Source organism: Chrysoperla carnea, chromosome 3, assembly GCF_905475395.1.
Source record: "Chrysoperla carnea chromosome 3, inChrCarn1.1, whole genome shotgun sequence".
NCBI lineage: Eukaryota > Metazoa > Arthropoda > Insecta > Neuroptera > Chrysopidae > Chrysoperla > Chrysoperla carnea.
In genome coordinates, this window is record NC_058339.1 from 70,809,164 (window position 1) to 70,830,358 (window position 21,195).

General features: G+C 30.0%; 1 protein-coding gene across 1 annotated transcript; it reads right to left on the minus strand.

The window, feature by feature from the left end:
* Positions 1–3,280: 3,280 nt before the first annotated feature.
* Positions 3,281–21,096, minus strand: LOC123296220 (coiled-coil domain-containing protein 170). Its single transcript, XM_044877682.1, has 10 exons — positions 21,007–21,096; positions 12,839–12,925; positions 12,348–12,779; positions 9,685–9,997; positions 7,126–7,298; positions 6,850–7,050; positions 5,867–6,010; positions 5,656–5,727; positions 4,418–4,690; positions 3,281–3,817 (listed from the first exon to the last, which is right to left on the minus strand). Exons 1-10 carry the CDS (start codon positions 21,094–21,096, stop codon positions 3,281–3,283), a joined length of 2,322 nt encoding a protein of 773 aa, XP_044733617.1.
* Positions 21,097–21,195: the final 99 nt, after the last annotated feature.

Below are 21,195 nucleotides of genomic sequence, written 5' to 3' on the forward strand. Positions count from 1 at the left end.
TTTTCAAAATATCGAAAATTGAAAATTTTGTTTAATTATTTAGCTTTCGATATTTTGAAAACCGAGACACACATCGAAAAATTTTATTCTTATTTTTCGTCTACATTCATGAAGTTATAACAAAATTCATCATCAAAGTTGAAAATAAGATAAAAATAATTTCAACCCTTAATCTACCCTGCTCTTACATCCCTTATATGGACGGCGACACTTTTTTTCACAGTTTTTTTCTTTTCTAATTCATTGCTAATAAGTTTACTTTCTATTAAAAAGTTTTTTTTTAATTTGTTTTCATTAATTCCAAATGAAAATTATCAAAAACTTCCAAAATATGTCGTTTTTTGAGATTCCTCCATAAGAGCCAATGTATTTTATATCGATCTTTAATGACTTTTTTCTTAAAAATTTGCACGGATACCTAAGCTGAAATTTTAACCACATATTCTTTGAGTAAAAGACTACCTACAAACAAATTTTGAGCCTTTAAATCAAACATTGTTGTCATGCTCATACATCCTTAAGTCCTTTGTTTTCTGTTAAAAAAAAAAAGACTTAACGAAGTCATACAAATGTTACGGAGTCTATTACTACATCATTTGGCACACAGATGTGATGATTTGGCTTCACCTAAAAATGTTCATCAAAAAAATTATGAAATAATATAATATTTCTAAGAAAAAATCAATTTATATTATGTATGGTTATATGGCGTATCAAATTTAATGTCTAGAAATTTGATTTTACTATGCAAAAAGCATCATCACCGATATTATATTTTGTTGAAGAATAATAGAATGTTTAAACTTGACATTGACCTCACAGACATAATATATGGTTACAAGATTATCGTGGTTAATGTCTTGCATATTATGAATTAATAATATTATCCAGTTAATATTTAACTTAGAATATGTTAAAATGTTACTTAATAAATATACACGTTTGAAAAAGTATAAAATATTATTAAAAAATCATTTTTTGTCAAGGATGAGTGTGGAATTTTATTAAAGCCTTCGAGTCAACCTTACCAAACAACTAATGCTACTCCAAAAGTTGGAAATCCTAACTTATATTATAAATGTGAAATAAATGTCTGTCTGTTACGTTTTCACACCTAAGCCGCTCAGCCAATTTTAATGAATTTTGGTATAGAGATAGATGAGACCTTTGGAACGAACATAGGTTAATTTTTAACGTTAAAAGACACTCCAAAAACACACCGTTAAAACTACTCTTTGCTTTTCTATTCACTTTGGAATGGTGGAATTTTTTTTCATTCTACTCATAATAAAGATAAGTTAATGGAAAACTTTTAGTATCTACGCCGCAATACCCAGAAAATGGGGAAAACACCCCCAAAACTATTTTTCCTGCATATGCTAGAAAGATGCTTTGTATGTTCAACATGAAATTCCATAAAACTGATGGTAAAATCGAATACCATTAAATTTTTAACGCAATCCATATCCTATCTCTCCTCCCCGAAAATCGAAAAAACTTTCCTTAAAATTATTTTTGTTATTTTATTTGCTGTTTTTCCTCATTTATTGTTCTTTTTTATGATTCGGGGCCATACATTCTAAATTCATGTATTAAAAAGGTACGAGCGCATTGAGCTCCGTGTTTGAAAGCCGTAGGCTGACTTATTGTCCAAGAGATGGAAGTAAAGTCGGTGTTTATGGGGCGTGGGGCGAGTAGAGCCAAAGCAAGTGGCTTCAAATAAAGCTCGTAGTGGATTAGTCTTAAAGAGGGAATAAATGAAGACAAGGTCCGTATTCTAAATGAATCAATAATTCCTTAAATGAAATAATTTAAAGAATTTAGTGAATTCATTGAAATGAATCATCGCGAACTAGTTGATAATAAACCAATAACCCCAGCTAATTTTTAAAACAATCCTTATTATTAAAGTAGCAGATTAAACTAGATTACAGTCTTTATCGTAAGTTTTAAAATCAAGTGTTAGAATATGTTTAATCTAGAAAACATTATAATATCTAACTTATTGATTTGCGGGTAATGAGAGAGCCCAACTTTAAACCAAAAATAATATAAGTACAATAAAATGAAACACCAAGGAATCAAAAAGTAATCAGACAAATAGAAGAACCTAAGACATATTTGTCAACTTTAAATCACCCAATTTTCCAAATTCAAAGCTTAAATTACAAAAATAAACTCCATTCTTAAATAGTATTCAGATTAATAGGGTTATCTTTTTTAAATCATATTAAGCCCTGTACAAATCAAAGTGCAAATGTCGTTAATGACTGCTTCTCCAAAAATACGCCGTTGTATTTGTTGTTTTTAATAGTTAGAGGATTTATTTCGCCTCGCATAACATAAGTTGTTTTAGAAAAATATCCTGGAGAGACGTCAATACAATTAATTCCCTGAAAATAAAAGTATGTCGGGAAAATAATGCAAAAAATAAAGCGAAGTTTGGTTATAAGAAATATAATATATTTTCAACAAAATTTTATATATAAAGTGTTTTTTAGTACAATTTGTTAAAAATTTGTTAAAATAATTATTATTGGAAGATTGAACAAACTTCTTCAAATACATAAGTACTTTGAAGTGTTTATGGCAGTGATATTATCTTTCAATACAATTCCACAAGAATTTATGAAATTAATTCTGTAAGCACTTGAAAAATATGTTGAAATAGAAAATAATGATTAACTTAATTTTGAAAAAAACATTTCTAATAAATTTTTAACAAAAATTTTTGCTAGAATTGGTTATCTAATATTAACTTTCTATCAGAATTCATAATAGCTCAATAATTAGTGCTTCAGTGCTAACATATACTTCAAATTTAGCCCGAAATACAATAAGTCCATTTTTTAGTCTGAAGAGTAATCTAGTACTCGCATAAACCTAACCAGACAGATATAATAGAACCATGTAAACAATATTGTCCTTGTTTTATGACCTTCTTTTTAAGTGAAAAGCCCGATTAGAAAACCAGGATAGCATGTTAGACACTAGGTTATTATGGCTTAAGAAACTGGACTCATAAAAAACTTCCGTGGGGGATCCGTCCTACATCTCTTAGCAATTTCATAAACTGCGATTAAAAAAATAATAACAAACGAAAAGAGCTTCGGATTTTTGATTTCCTCAAAGAATTTTTCTTATCGTCTTCAGTCATCAAAACTTTTCCAATATTTATCTCAAAACTACCAATTAATATAATTCCTCATTCAATATTCCTTGCAATTTTTCCATCATAATTCCAATACTTTTTTTTCGATTACACATTAAAATGTGGATGTCAAATTGATGGTCGTATTGGTCTTTTATACAAATCATCGTCCATAAAATCCAGTTCAGGTGCGTCAGCATAACCAGAATCATCATATCGCAACGATCGATCCGGAGTTCTTGTACATCGACTCCCACCCGTCGGACTTCTCGACGTCAATCGTAATATTGGATCATCATATCGACGTGATACTAATGTAAAATCATGATGTGCATCCACCAACTTTTGTAGACGTGATATAATTTCAAAATCTGGCAAAGCTGGTGTGCAACCAAGAATTTTCGCTATAGATGTTTTGAAATTTTGCAATTGACCTTCACGTCGTGAGCAATCATTTAACTCATCTTTTATACGTGCTAAATCATCACGTAACACTTGTATTGTATGCTCCGTCATTGATCTCTGTTGATCAGATGTTTCCGTTGTGGTTCGTACCTGATCCTTTAAAACAGCAACTTTACGATTGTACCGTGTGCGTAGCATTTCTGATTCAACTAAACGTTTCTGTAATTCATCAATTTTTCTTGCACGTTCTAATGCAGTTATCTAAAATTAAATTGCTCAAATATTATTTAAACATCGGCATAATAATTTTTTAAGACAGAGAAGCATATTTTCATAATCAAAAATTTTCAGTTTGTCTAATAATAATTTTTTGTTTGTTTTAGTACGAGCCGTGGAGCTATTATGTGAGTCGGGATAATGTATGGGATTACATCGCCCACTAGGAAGATTCGACTTTTGCGAAAAGAAGAGTCTTCAATAAGTAAAACTGGATTCGGAGTCGGCTAAAAGAAACTATCACGCAAAATCGAGGATTATCAAATCCTACAATGCAAACACTTTCAATGCTCGGTTCTAGGCAGATTCTGCAAAGCAAGACGACTATACCAGAAGAACAAAGAGTCTCGATAAAAAGTCTTTGAATCCTCCTTTTAAACAACAATATACTTAGACTAGAGGAAAGTGCACGCGAAATGAACATACATAGAAAAAAGCACCTCAACGTTTGGCGAGACGAAAAGGTAGGTAAACAAAAACTCGTATCTAGTCTATCTCTTTAAGGTCTTGATTACTGTGAAACTCTTAAAAAAATTACTTAAAACGAAATATACTAAAATTTCAAAATTTGTTTCGATAACATACCTTATAATCAGCAGCCTCGGCTAATTGTGAATTTAAATCTCGAATCTGTGCTTTTGCGTCAGTCAGTTGTAGCTGTAAACGATCCACTTGTTTTTGTAATTTTTTCGCACGTATATTGGCTTCGTCACGTTCAGTCTGTAGCAAACATTTAACTTTTAAATTATCTTCTTGCAATGACAATTTACGCCGTAACAAATCTAAATGTAAATCTTTACGTTGAACTTGTTCTCGAAGTGTTCGAACACGACGTTGCAATTGATACACTACTGATGTCTAGAATAAAAAAGAATGAATACAGTCAAAGTTTGTGTAGCTACAAAAATTAAAAGAAAATTGATGGTTTAACTTAATTTTTAAATTTGCAAAATTAATACTTTGTGGTGTGCCAAGCTTTTTTCAAATGAAGACTATACCACGTTTAATGAACTGGAAGCAAATTTCTAAAAGAGGTCTATCAATGAATCCCAAATTTATTACTAAACGGGGAAATGATTATTTAATAAATGAATTAATTTTGAGGCCAATTGATTTGTTTAAATTACCTAAAAATTGTGCTCTTTTCTAAAATAACAAGTCATTGTTCTCGAAAGATATGACTGGATAAGAAAATTATTAAACAAAATATACATCGCATTTGGATTTTCGATACCAAAATATAAAATACGTTTTCTGAAAAAGGCTTTATCCTTTTGCCTTGTAATGAGACCTATTAGAGACAAATTAATATCCAGGATTAAATTGAGGAACGCGGACCTATCACAACCAAACATTGTTGGTGATGGACAACAATCTTTGAATGCTTATAACTTCTTCGTTTTTTAATTCCGCTTTCAAATTACGTGATGGTATCAAGTCTAGTTTTACATTTTTATGCGAAGTATGACAAATTCGACATCAGGCAACGATCGTATTGGTCTAGCTTTATTCGCTTGGTGCTGTTGCGTGCCGTTTTCGAAATCCTTACAATCAAAGGGAACCTATCGTAGTCACTCTCTTATTAGAAACAAAAAAATGAAATGATTTGGATCCGAAAACGTCAGTGTTTGTCTAAAAATGGTAAGTACTGAAATTATGTGTTGTGGAAAATGAAAATATACTACATTTAGTGACTTGATGATTCGTGGTGATAATATGATTGATAAAATCCTTTTCGGGTGCAAAAAGCGTATTATTATTGTGCCCTACAAATTCATTGCAAAATAGCATCTAATTCATCTAATTTCGTGTGGCATCCTTACTTCTCGTAAATCTGGATATGATCTTTCTCGTCGTATTCTCGGCAAATGGCCATAATAACCACAGCAAAGCAGCTTTTTAGATCAGAAGAATGAAAAACATTGAAAAAAAGACAAAAAACAAAAAGAATTCTTACATTCAAAAAAGAATCGCACATTTCATACAACCAAGAAATATGTACAAAAAATGTATAAAATTATTTCACATAGGTACCTTATCAACAAGTTTATCACTTTCTTGGCGAGATAATTGTTCGGCACGCACTAACAATGATTCCGTGTGAAGATCAACACCAATTTCTTGTGATATTTCATCCATATTTAATGCTCTACCAAGTCGTTCCAAAAATGACATGAACTAAAACATATCAATTAGAAATATTGTGAATTCGAGCTTCTCCATTTTTTGTTTACAAATTTTTAAGCAATTTTGACGCGTCTTGCTTCCATTAATCCGTTAAATCACAACCTTAATGATTTTTATAATGATCGAACGTACAAATTAATATTTTTAATAAAATATTTAATAATAAAATTAAAAAGAGTCCAAGAAAGAAACAAGCCCAATAGTTTACATAGCGACTTTAACTGTTGGGGCCCATTATTGGGAAGATTTGAGTCGGTCTAGACTTTAATGGGCCCCGACTGTTAAAGTCGCTATGTAAACTACAAAACTTGTTTCTTTCTTTTCAAATTTTATTTAGCACAGTTGGGTTTTTAATTTTATAATTCTTCATTTTATTTTAGATTTTTTAGTGTCGTAGCACTAAAAAAAATCGTCTTATTATACTATATTAAAATTTTTAAACCAATTTATTATTCCTAATTAAATTTAAACATGTAACTTATGTATACTTTTGTAATTTCCGTTTAATTTCCTTTATCTTGATATCCTTCGCGATAGGTTCAGGCTAATTTTTTTCTAATAACTTATTACTATTTCGCTCCAAAAATCCGTCCTTTTGTTTTGTTTTTTAGTCACATATCTAAGAACAATTGTGTTTTTTAGACAAATATAAAGATACCTTAAATATTGAATTATATTGAGCCGTTCGGAACAAAATACGCGCGAAAAACATATTCTTCTCCACTTCTTGGCAGTGGGGTAATAAAAAGATTTTACCAAAGATTTGTGTTCCCCTTCTCAAAAAAGATCCTTTAAAGGCTCTTATTAAAATTACAAAGAAATATAGATACCGTATTTTTATCACGCCGTAAGCCCTCTCGTGATATTTCCAATGTTTTAATTTCATTTTCAGCTTTCATTAAACGTGACTCCAAACAATTTTTCTCTTCTTCCAGTGCTCGTATTCGAGCCGCTGCTTGTTCCTGTACAACCATTTGACGATTGATTTGTTGATTTTCCACACATAATTTTTCCTTTAACGATTCGATGTGCTAAGGAAACAAAGCAAATACAAATTTTCATTTATTTTGCATTTGAAAAATTATAACAAAGTTGATAGATCTTACTGCAGTTTTATCCTTGTTTTCATTTAATATTTCCCGAAGACGGTCTTTTATTGACGCGTCAGTAGCTTCTACATAGCGTCCCGATGAACTGATTATTCCAGCTAATGCTTCAATTAAGTGTCGAATTTCATGATGTAAATGTTTACATTTCTCTTCTCTGGATTTTAGATCCTCTGTAAAAAATTTCTTATCAAAATTAAATTATGTATGCTAAAAATTCTCTCTCTTTGTGGCCTAATATACTACGATGTATAAGAAAACGTTCCTATTTTTGGATCGACAAAATTTTACGATTTCTTCAAGTTGCACGATATTGGGATGGATTTGCTTGTTTTGCTTTAGACTGAATCATTATCACTTCAGTGTTTGTTAGGGCTGCCGCTTCTCCACATTTGGTCGGGAGACTCCCGAAATGATGTTATCTCTCCTGACTCCCGAAATCAACATAAATTCTCCTGAGTTCAGTAAAAAAAGGAATTTTTTATTATTTATTTCATTATATTCAGATAATTTCGACAATTTTGCGAGGAGCTTTTAATTTACAATTACTTGAAGAATATTTATTTAAATTTCTATTTAATTATGGAAAAACTGAGTACTCAAAACATCAAAAATATCGAACAGTATTATAATTCGGTGGTATAATTAGATTAATTTCACTATCTTCCAACTTTCTAGTTTCTCTCCTGACTTCTCGGAACTTGGAGGTGGCAACTTTATTGTTTTTGTTACATCAGCAGATAATTTATAAAACTTTCCACAAATGATACGTTTCCGTCGGCTTTTAGAGAACATTATAATTAATTTTTATTTTAAATTTTTTATAAATAAAATTACAATTGATAAAAGACCACCCAAAAACTTATGACATTGGCAAAACTCACGATCAAAACATTGTATGTCTAGCTGAGATACTAATTACTATTTTTATTTATTCAAATCCATTACAAAATTCATATGATATCAAAACCGTGGAAAAATTTGGACAATATTCATTTGTCTAGAGACATATCATGACATGTCTAGACTAATGAATACTGCCCAACTTTTTCCAAAAGAAAGGAGATCAAGAAATTTTTTTTTTTTTAATCAGGTTTCCATTGAGCTAATGAACATTTATGAAGCCGGGCTATTTAATAAATTCTGTAAATTGTTTACTCCTAAAACATAATAGAACTATGTACCATGTAATTTTCTGCATTACAAAAACAAATTTTCTTTGTTGAAAGATTAAAAAAAAACACTAAGTAGATAATAATTAAAACAATTATATTGAGAGCTTAGAGATTTTTTTATTATGAACTATTATTTTATTATCAATTATTCCATGATGCATTTAGAAGAATTACAGTTAAAAAATTTTTATTTAAAAAATTTTGATAAAAAAATATCTGAATATAATTATAGTTTTTAAATACACTCATCCATTAGCAAGAATGACTCATTATTTCTAAAAAAAAAAAGTAAATAAATAACAAATATCGTTTAAAACTTTAAATAAATAATTAGTTCCAAAAAAAAATAAATCATAAATTTTTTAAAGAAAAATATTCAGTTGTAAAATACAAAAAAAAAAACTATCAAGTCAGAGAATAAGCATACTTCAATGTACCTTTTGAAGATTCGGTAATGCATGCAACTTTATCATACACACTAAGAATTAAATATTAATAAATTATCTTTTTAGGAAATTTAGTTCCTGTGTACTTTTGTTTAGGGAGTCTTAAAACAAGTAATATTGACGAAAATCTTAAAATTATTTTTTTCATGATTACTATACTTTACCTATTGTATACTATATATGTATTTGCAACGTGCATGAATTTTATTTCAAAAGTTTCTATGGTAAAGGCCCAGTACTTAACAATTGGTACGTCTTTTCTACTGGCAGGATTGACCCGACTTGTGTCTATCAGCACTTCCTTATGACATCTTCGCTGTGTGGTTACATATAGTATCTCCTTTCTTGATTTGTTTGATAAAATAATATGATCTTGAATCATAAACGACTGAACTAGCCGAAATTCAAGACAAGCTCTATGAACAGGCAATAGAAAAAGCGAAGTATCTAAGTTAAAAATAGGATATTGATACAAAAATACGTGAAAGAAGATGCCGCAAAATGCCCGGACAATTGGCTAGAGATAAATAATCGATATCTTTGAACTGATTCTAGATGATCAAATACATTTCAAAATCTAGTCTTGTTTTCTCAGCTAAATTTTTCTCAAATTTAAAGCCTAGCTTAAGACTATGAATTTATTTATTTTATTTTATTTATTAATTTGCATAATATGATATTATATGGTTTTAAAATGAGAGGTGCTATAAAGGTATTTTGCCCCAGGTGCGAACTAAGCTCGCTACGCCACTGTCAATATTAGGGGTTAAATATGCATTGAAAAGAAGAGAATAGAACTTTCTAAATCAAAAGCAACGGATTCCTGTCAATAAAAACATATACACAAAATAAGACGAATACCTACACATATACCGAATGAATAAATGATACATTTTACTGCTACAGAGCTACAGCTACAGCTACAATACGATACAAACCTCTTAATTGGCATATTGTCGATTCATGTTGTGCTATATTAGTACTCGCTGAACCTAAACTTCGTGTTGCTATTGAAACTTTTTCACGCAAATCATTCAATTCACGTTCCATTACTCTTTGATGCATTTCTAAACATTCCTTTTCTTGACGTAAACGATCAACTTCTGATAGATGTGCCGCACATTGCCTTTGTAAATTTTCTTTATCATTTTGTGCACGCTCTAAAGCTTCACGACACGAACGCAATTCAATTTCAACACTCGCTAATGTATCATTCATATTACTTGAACGATTTCGTAAACGAGCTGTTTCCTGAATGCATACAAAAAAAAAATAGAAAAAAATATACGAGAAAAATAGAAAATATAAATTTCAAACATATATACAAGATGGGGTAGAGAAGTGTGCGATTTTGAAAACACTATAAAACAAAAAATCATCAATTTTTCGAAATTATTTTGTTACACTCTTCAAATACACAAAACAAAAAATCAAACATTTAAGAAAATAACATTATTTTCAAGCGAAATAGAAATTGTGACTTTAACTTAATTATGTAAATTGTATTTTTAAAAAGAAAAATAGTTCAAAAAAAGTTAGTTAATAAAAGTAGTTATTAACTCCAGTAATATTATGTTCATTCAGGAGTACCCATTTTTGCAGGCGGTCAAGTCATTCATCACATTTCGCAGGATTTGAACGACCTATTTTGTAAATTTATTTTTTTCCGTGTTTTCACTGTTGGTGGTGGGTAATCTTGGTACAGTTTCTACAGGTAAACTCGCAGGAAAAAGTTTTCAGATTCAAATAATTTATAACTAACTTGAAATCAAAGACTATCGCGTTATAGCCGTCATTTCTTTTGGTTTCACTTATCCCCCTCCGCCTTTTGTTCACAATTTTATGTTTTTTTTTTTTTTTTTTTTATGTGGATCTCTGATTTTTTCTTAATGGAATACAGCCTGTATTATTCACTGATAATGTAGTTTTACCATGACGATAGTTGAACCATAATGGATTCAAAAATGAAGGCTTTTTCTACAAACCTTCATACCTTTCTTCAGTTATTTTTAAATATTCTCCGTTCCCCTAGGAACTTGAACTTCGGCATACAAAGTATGTAAACATTTTTGGGTAAGAGTGCAAAAGAACTGTCAAAATTTCAAATCATTCGTCGACTACTTTTCAAGTTTTGCGATTTCGTGGAAGACTAACTTTATATAGAAATCAATACAATTTATAATTTGGAAAAATAATTTGGAAAAAATTGATGGGTTTTGATTTTATATCATTTTCAAAATTTAACACATGTCTGCCACACCTTGTACACATATAAATAATGATTAAGGCTGTTGAAAGGCAAATACATTAAAGGCTATGTGATATTAATTATAAAAAGAAAAACATGAACCTTTATAATGAATTGAAAATTTTTAAATTTCGAAAACTAGTCAAGCTCGTGTTTGCATGTTCATTATGATATCTGAATTTGTGACTAAAGCATTTACAATTATACGGTATGAAGTGTACTTAGACAAAATTATTGGCTGGGTCAAACCGTGGCTTTTAGCGTGAATCAGACAAAAATCCATGCCTGTTATAGAAAAGTCTAAAAAAATCACTTTTCGGGGTACATTTCCATTGACCATAATAACCATATGTACCAAAATATACATACAAATCAGTCAAAAAACGAAGTTGACTTTGAAAAGGCATATAGACTGTGGGGCAGAAAGAGTGGCTTCTTTTTGGTGAGCCTACCAATGTTCAAATGAGGCTAATAACGACATATTTAAATACTACCGGTTTGAATTTGTCGGACACTATGACACTTGACAACATTAATAATAATTATTAAACAATCAAATAAGAGCCCGACAAAAATACTGCACCGCTCGAACTTGCCATACTTAAGTATTTATGTTTTTGAATAATTACTTAATTAATAATGTTATCAAATTATTTAATTAATAATGTTATCAAGTGGTCATAGTGACCGACAAATTCAATACCGCATTTGAAAACGCAGCACTTTCGACCAAAAAGTAGTAGAGGGAAGTTGGTAAACTCGCCAAAAGGAAGTAACTCGCTAAGTTGCAAATATGTGTTAATCATTTAACAAAAAATCCTTTCTGTCTAATATTTTAACGATCTTATATTTTTTACAAATACTGTATACCTCCCGCCAAAACTGACGGTTACTTCCAGCCAAAAATTCTAATGTATAATCTATATGTATACGCGGTAGTTAGCACATTTACCATTATAAAAATGGTTTGGCACTGACCGAAAATTATTCTCTTGTAGTGAGTACTTGAAACTCAACGATCATTTTCCGGAGCTATTTTCTCAGCGTTTTATATGGTATCCATTTTTTCAATAATCGAAAAATCGAATATTTTTATATCGATTATTTACAAACGTTTAATTGACATTTTTGTTTCGATTGTTGCAGTGTTAATATTGCATTGACTCCTTTCCAAGGAAGTATCCAAGAATGTTTCTCTATATCAACCTGACAATTAAAATTATCAATTTATCAAGCAAATGAATGCTCATTATTAATGTGATTTCGTTAAAAACCGTTTAAACTACTGGTATCCATTAAATTTCGCTGTCATTTGATTTTTGAAAATGAATAATGTATGAAATACTACCATACTTGTACTAATTCAGCAGCTTTATGTACCACAGCTTCTGGTGACAAACCATGCCCATGGCCAGTTTCACAAAAATCTGTACCCAAAGCTGATGCCAATCGACGTAATAAATCATTTAACTGATTCCGAGCAGCATCTTTCATTTGTGTTTCACTCGATAATTCCATTTCAAGTGCACGTAATTTCTTTTCCATTTCTTTAACTTTATCCTCATTGTATCGACATTCACGTTGTAACGTTGAAAATGAGATTTCTTGACGCCCTTGTATTGCATGTAAATCACGTTCATGTTCTTCTAAATCTTGTATTTTTTTCTTCAGCGAACTAATTATAGCACTTTGTCGCGCTGATTGCTCTCGTAATCCATCGGCTTCGATTTGAAGCTCCATGACTCGCTGTTCACGCTGACGTACTTGGCCTTTCATGTCGTCCAACTAAATGCAAAAAAATACTATGTTAGAAATTTTCTAATTTAAGTAGCGGATAGAATTACCTCAGTTGATAACCGATCACGTTTGTATTGCAGAGCAGCTATTTCACTCTTCAGAGTGGTTGTCACATCAGTGTCAACAGCATCCATCTGTAAAAAGAGAATAATGTTAAGTTCCGAAAGAAATTTTAAGGATAACGTCATGTAACAAGAAGTCTCTATAATGTTATTATCCTTATCCTTATCCTTACTACTATTAAAAATGCAAAAATAACTCTGTCTGTCTGTTACGCAATCAGGCCCAAACTAATAAACCGATTTAAATTAAATTTGGTACAGAGATATTCTAGAGTCTGAGAAAGGACATAGGTTAGGTGCATCATACGCCAAATTCTTAGATCCGTAGGAAATTATCTTAAAAATTTTCCTTATATAAAAAATAACAACTTTTGTTTGCAAACATCACCCTTGAGGGCGCGAATTAGGATAAAATTCTAGTGTCCATTTTTGCCAAAACTATAAAAGATATAGGGAGTTGAAAATTCGAAGGTAGCTTCAACCACCAACCTTGTGAAACATTCTCGAAAAACGGAAAAAACTTTCCAAAATATTCGAAATTTCCAAAAGGCAAATAAATGGCCATAATTATATTGGTTTTATAAACTCTTCCAATTTTTAAAAAATTATGAAAGGACTGATATTCAACAATTTCTATAAAGGGTATTTCGACAATTATCTGTTTATTTTTATGCCAAAACATGTATCAATCAAAAAATTTCAATGGTTTGAAATTCTAAATTTTTTGAAGTGTGGTCGCAATTTTTATTACACAAATTAACACTCATCCATAACTCGACAAGAATTTGAAATTTCTCCTCTTAATTTTTCAAAATAATTTGATTTATTCAGTATATTACACAAATTAAATTACAAATTTAGCACAAAAATGTTTAATACAACGAAAACACTTAAACAAGTTTCACAGAAAAATGGACAAAGTTAAATAATATTCTACAAATAAATATAATGATTTCTTACACATCCTTACAGTCCAAAAATGGTCATAAACACTAGCCATAATTATTTTAATAAAATAACTAAATGCATTAATATACTCCATTAATAAAAATTAATTAATTTACAATCAACAAAGATGGAAGTATGTTTTTCTCCTTATTTAAAATTTGCATAATAACTTGTAACAATATACAAGTATTGTCTTAATATGCAATCAAAGTATACTCTGACGATGCGCTTCCTACATAGCTATAGGTACAATTTGATTAACCTTAATAACGACCTTTGTACCAGTCTTCCTAGTATAAAAGTATGAAGAATTTATTATTGGTACATTTCATATCATAAGAATCAATGATGGATATGACTTTTTATTAGACCAATAATTTATACTTAAAAACATACTCTTTGCGAATTAGAACATTATAATCGTATATATTCTTATAAATATAAAACCTACGGAAATGAGCCGAGAAATTTTGTGGTCAAACATATAAATGGTAAAATTTCTTCCTAATAATAAAGCCACAGAAAATCGGACCATGTCGTTATACGGAGGAGTCAATGGCTGTACATCTATCTGGTAAGGGGGCTTATGATCAGGAGTTGATTCATCGTGGTCAATATGCAAAAGTTTTTCAATGAAAAATTTTTGTTCTGTTAAGAAGTGCTCAGTTTTGTAACACGAAAGGTTACACTATAGGCATATATCAGCATGTTTTCTGATTGTAAGGTCTTACTTTGAGCCCTTAAGGCGTCAAAACTTCAATCGAGGAAAGTATGAAAGCTTCGAGGAACTGAACTGTCGAGCTCTAAATAACACAGCCAATCTGAATTGTGTTCCGGGACACGCTGTCGTTAAAGGGAACGAAACTATAGGAACGTTGACACGGGAAGTATCGTCTCAAATGCCACTTTCACCAGAGCCTGATATTCCTATAGCAAGATGCTCGGTAATTTACTGAATCAAGTAGTGGCTACGACAAACCCATCTTGATTACTAGGACTTTGCATAACCACAGCTAAGCCATTCAACTGTGTTCGGTTGAAATTCACTTTAACAAAGTTGAGAAGGGTGGTGGGAGTTTTGACAGAACAATATCGATTAAATTACCACCTTCACAACTTGGGGATCTCTGATCATCCCACTTTTAGAGCCTGTATGAAAGACGGCGAAATCTACATATATGTTATTTGCGCCTGCATAAACCTCCAGGGTGTCAAGTGTGGAATGTTTGTGCCCGAAACCGTGGATCTATCAATTTTGGAAGCAATCCCGGTGGAAAAGCTATGGGAGCTCTGTGCGGCGTCTGGCCTCGATAGAATTCTATAGCTTTTCCTGTCTAAAATAGCCTCTACCGCCTTCTCTAAGGACTCATTTACGGTAGCCTAATAAATTGTAGAAAATATGATTTTCTACAATTTGGCTTATGATAAACATTTCCATTTTACTATAATAAAAGCTTCAAATTTTATGTTTTCCCCTTTCCCTAAGTTCCTTTTTGCTACGTTCCAATTTAACTATATATATACCTAATGGAATTTATTCGCCACCGATCCTTAGAATTAAATAGAATTTCAAATTGATCAGATTATTTTGTTGCTCGACAATAATTAAAAATAAATAAACAAACAGGATTTTTTTGTATTGACAATTTTTGTGGAATTGTATTTGTAGATATGTCTTTTTTATTTCTTTTTTCAGTAAGAAAACAACAAGTGTGTATCAAAAAATTTTTTAAAACACGGATTAGTTAAAACATTGTCATCTATGAAACTAGGTCGTTGCCGTTGTTGGTTTGCTAGTAAGAAGATATTTTATAAATGTCTGCATGCAACCATCAAACAAACTCACAAATAACAAACTAAAACCGCTTATCAACATAAAATGATCAATTGGATTGTTTTTAATCCTTATAATAAAATTCCCGTTCCATTATCAGAAATTTTTAGTCCACTTAGCATTGGCACAAGTGTACGGAAAATATGCGAATAAAATCAAAAACTATGAAATTTATATAAATATTAAATTAAAAATTTAAAGAAACCTCCGACTAAAAATAAGGTCTAATACTTTGAAGTGAACGGCTGAAGCGATTTTATTTTTATTTATTTTTGGAGGTAATTTGATCGGGAGTGTCCATGGCTATGTTTCAAAAAAATCTATTCAACCGTTTGAAGATCATCGCCTCTTTTTTATTTGTTTTGGAAACGTAACCTTAAACCCGCACTTAAATATAGCTAAGAACCCGAAACTACTATGCCACAAAATTACGTCTGATCGCTTTGTTTGTGGCATCATAGTTCCTAAATGAATGAACCGATTTTGTTTTCTTTTGTTTAAAATGTAATTTGATCGAGAATGTTCTTAGCTATGTTCAAAAAAATCTGCTCAGCTGGTTGAGATCATAACCTCTTTTGTAATTGTTGTAGGTTACGAAACTCTAACTTGATAATATTACCATTCAAATAAAAGGAAAATCAAAATCGATTCATCCATTCAAGATCTACGATGTCACAGACAAGCACGCAGATACACAGACACGCCATACTTATAACACCCCTCTTTTTAGTCGGGGGTTAAAAATAAATGTTTGTATATAGGCTTTCTTATCTATGCGTTAATTAATATCAAAAACAACGTCTTCTAAGAACATCTACGAGGATTTCTGGCTCAAAATTGAAAAATTAATATCAACAAAAATTTTATTTTAATAAAATTGCCACATGGACAACTGTATCTGGCTTACTTACGCGTCTGGAAACCCACCAATAAGATTGTGTATCAAAAAGTTTAATTTATGTGGCATTGCAACGTATACCGGATACAGTTAGTATAAAAAAATTGTGTATGACATCTCCGACGCACAACTAGAGTTTACTCCTTAAGTGCCGTATAAGTATGCTATCAGTTTCAAACAATAGATGCTTTGTCTGTTATACGTACTATGTAGTTTAATTTAATATGGTAACCCGAAATAACCCGAAGACTTACGATTCACCTTGGCTGAGTAGCTATGTAATCATTCTTTATCGGTGGGTAACAAAAAATGGTTTTTAAGTAGATCAGCTTAATGCAATGTTTCTTTAAAGTTCAAAATTAATTCAATCTGTACTACGCCAATACGTACTAAACTAACAATCAAAGGTTTTATCCTGTTATTATTGTATGATAGGTATATTAATAACAAAATATAGGAATCCATGCGTGTTTAGGGATTGATATTGTACCTAGAAGTTATTAATTTATTATATTTTATGGTTGAATACATATCTGTCTGTGTATGTTGAATATTGTGCAGCTTTGAGCTTTTATATTTACTATATTTAGATTTTGTAGACACTTTGGATATTGCAGGTAATCATGAACGTACCGAAAGAGGACAGATCAGAGCAGCTGCCCCTCTCCGAACGTGGACTTGTTAGCTAACTATGTGTACATATGACAAAATACTATTGCTTTTATGAAATTTTTTGTCCAAAATTTACTGATTTGATCCCATTTCAAAAATTATACTAAATAATTTTTACTTTATCTCTTTCATTATGGATTGTTTTGAAATTATTTGCTTATCATATTTGTTGAGTCGTTTGTAGTATTATTATCTCATAGTCCCGGCAAAATTCTTCATTGAGCATGATTAATTTTCGCATGGAAAATTTTTGCAGGTAGTTTAAAACACGTTGCTGAACCTAAAAGTTCAGATTACCGGTGGGTAACCCGATAGGACATTGTTTGAACTAATTTTTTTTAACAAATAAGTAATATTGACCTAATCGCTTCGGATAATTGGGGTCAAAATTAACAAAAAATATTCTTAGACTTTTTTCTAAACCCTTTAGTTTTCGAGTAAAAAATTCGTAAAATTTAAAAAAACGCGATATTATTACAATTTTTATCCCTCAATTCAGATTTTTAATATGTATAAAAAATTTTATTTTATTATGAATTCTTTTGTTTCACAATATCAATTTTTTGTACTTTACCGTGAGATAATATAGTTCCGGCAAAAGAGCGCGGGAAAAACCACCCAAAAACAACGATTTTCTATTCTATACATGCTAGAAAGATGGAATTTTCCAAAAATATAGTCGAATTAACAGAGTAGCTTGAAAAATATCATTACCCATATGACAACCGCTTGGAAAATCGTAAAAACAGCTTTTCCTCAACTTTATGACTCAAATCTATTCGAATATAAGCTTAAAAAATTAAAAATAAATATTAATACTTGATAACAGGAAATATGAACAATATCCAAAGTTTTCAGTAATAAAAAAAAATTATTATGATGATGCTTTTTTATAATAACTTTGAAGTGGATGACTTTAATGTATTTATGAATCAATGAACCGGGAATGAATTATCCTGGTACCGTATCCATGGCATGCCTTACAGTACCTAATGTATATTATGGTATTGTACACTATTTGTTTCGTGCAAAACCGAATTTGGCGATGCTTCGCTTAAATGTTTATAATATGCCAATTTATTCATTATTATAGTAAGATATGGCAAATTTTTAATATCGATTATTTAAGTAATATCCCATTATCTTTTAGGTTGAATTACTAGGTTATTATTTAAATATGATTTGCCAAAATTTTTCGAATATTGTACCTAATTATTTAATTGTAATTATCATGTAATTATCAAGCGTTAAAGTAAAAAAATTAATTATTTTTGTAATAGAGAACTTGCACTAATTTTTTTTTTTTTTTTTTTGCCACATATTCATATATAAATGAAAGAATAAGTCATTTAGAGTATATACAAGTAAGTTTTTTTTTTTTTTAAATATTACTAAATATTTTTTTTTAATAATTCTAGTTTTTATTAATTATTAATGAAAAATAGATATTTTTGGAAAAAAAAATGGTAGTGACGTATTAACAACAGCCTCAACTGTGAGTAAATCGGTTTCTATGGAAATATGCGTTGTAATATAGTAAAAGCCAGTTTAGAGACAGACCATTTATCATTATTCATATTATTTTATCATTTCTTCTATAAAAATATTTTTTAGTTTTTCTTAGTAAACTTTCGAAAAAAAATAAAGTAAAAAAACATGCAACTTCTCTATTGTGTGAATCCTAAAACTATGAGTTTTTACACAATATTTTCAATAGTTATGTAGTAATTTTGCCTATACTTTATTAATAAATGAAAATTTCTTTATAAATCGTTAAATTAGTAAAGCTACCACTGACGGTATATCTATTCTGCACCCAACCAATAAAAAAAAAACATTATCATGAATGAAGCAAAAAAGAAGGTATATTAAAATATTGCTATTATTAAAAGTTTATTACACTTCGCAAAAATAAAAATGCAACACTTTTTATATCGTTAAAAATACATAAAGTTTACTGAGACTTTATTATCCATGGGGCTTTTGGGGTCTATTAAGGATCATTTTAAGGGTACATTTTAAGCCTACAAATGCTTCAAGAGTGAGCTTGATGATGCGCTACAATATACTTTAAAGCTCGAAGTGTTTCCAAAGCAATCGAATTCAAGACTATTTATAAAAAGAAAAAAAGTTCTAATGTTTGTCCTGGTGTTTCAGAACAAACTTAAAAATGACTGAATCAACAAAATTCACTGATTTTCTTACACAATACTGACTTTTTTATTATTTGCTTTATATTTGGATTGTAGCTATACTTCTATTTTTTTTCGCCAGTCAATTTTTGTTATTTTTGATTTTTTTTATCTTGTGAACCCCTCCGGAAAAAAATTCTAGAACCGCGCCTGATACACAGGTCAGGTTTTTTATGAAAACAGTTGCATTATTAGCATTAACATGCTCTTTAGAAGACTGTTTATATCTCATCCAAATTGATGATATGCGTTTCATAGCTGTATGAATTTTCGTTCTCAAGTTATGAACACATTTGAAAACGGCAAATACGACACATTTTATAAGAGGAGTTTTATCATATTTCGCGCCTATACCTTTTTTTTTTTTATATAGAGGAGTTTTTTCATCCAATTATGTATTATTAATTTATTAGCGTGTAATTTACGCGCTGTCGTAACATTTGATACTATACATAATACAAAACAATATAATAATTTAAATGCTGTAATAACATCGCCTGAACAGCCATTTGTTTAAGTATATAAGAGTAATAATGACCCATACCAATAACTATATCCCAACGGGTAAGTCAGTTTGTCACGGTATGCAAATGTTCCTTCGTCTGTATCTCTGAAAAGGAGCGTTTTCGGACACATTTTGTTTCTACCAAAATGCTTGACTTGGCGTACCTTATCAATCCCTAGGTTATTATTGATCATTTATTCTGATACATCCGGTTTAGAAACTTCTTTCACAATTTAGTAATTAAATTACGTTTATATCGTAACAATAAAACCATTGTTAAATATAATTGGAAGTCAATTTTGAACAATTACTATGATTAATGATTTTAACATATGGTGATTAGTAATTAATCACAAACATTAATTAACTTCGTTTGATTCGTGACGTACGGAGACAAAAAAACAAAAGCTTGAAAAAGAAGTACTGGAATATTTTGAAGTCCCGCAAAGATTTCACAAATCCTGCAATATAATTTTAACAAAAATATTGTTATCAAAAATACCTATAATGCAAAAATTTTCTTAGAAAAATAAATCGAATTATTTCCCTGAATGTGAAACAAATAATTACTCTTTATTTACTGAACTCATATAGGAATTATCTTGATATTGGGATACAGGAAAAACTGCACAATTTCTGAAGTCTCCCGATCAAATCTGGATAGGTCTAATCAGGAAATCCTAATTCATAGGTAGGTAGGAAATATAGAAAAACAGTCCTAAAAAATAATTTTGGAAAAACTCTAAACTGTTCGACAATGCAGCCAGAAACTCAAGAGCTATTTTGATTGACCTTTATTGTTACCAAAATTACATAGATTATTTATATCGTTAATGTTTCCATAATTATTTTCCGAGTACAGAAAATTATATTTTTGAAATAGTGTAAAGTCTTTTGAAAAAACCTTTAAATGGTCTTAAATAAAAAGAAATCTGTATAATCTAAAAAATTTCTTAAATAGAATCATAAAATTATTTTAAATTTTCGTAGTAAAAATTCAAATCAATAGGTATTTTATTTTTTATTGAATCAAAAAAAAAATTAATAATTTAAAATTAAGAAACCTTTCCCCAGATTACAAAATATATAACAATTAAAACCTACTTCTTTAGCTGGTGTTATACACAATGCCTCAAATATTTTCCAATCCTCGTCACTATTCCCAGGCGATGGGGGTGGTTGTTCCTCAGCCATTTTTAAAGATCATAATTTTACCAAACATTTTTTTAAAACAATAACATATTTACATGAACTTTATTAACAAGTTTAATATAAAATTAGTAACTTTTAAAA

Bases quoted from the DNA above. Each gene is read 5' to 3' on its own strand.
- LOC123296220 (XM_044877682.1), bottom strand. From the start codon at position 21,096: ATGGCTGAGGAACAACCACCCCCATCGCCTGGGAATAGTGACGAGGAT. The intron at 9,998-12,347 runs GTATGGTAGTAT...GTATGCATTCAG, and splicing joins AAGCTGCTGAATTAGTACAA to GAAACAGCTCGTTTACGAAA. The intron at 5,728-5,866 runs GTACCTATGTGA...TGATCTAAAAAG, and splicing joins GTGATAAACTTGTTGATAAG to CTGCTTTGCTGTGGTTATTA.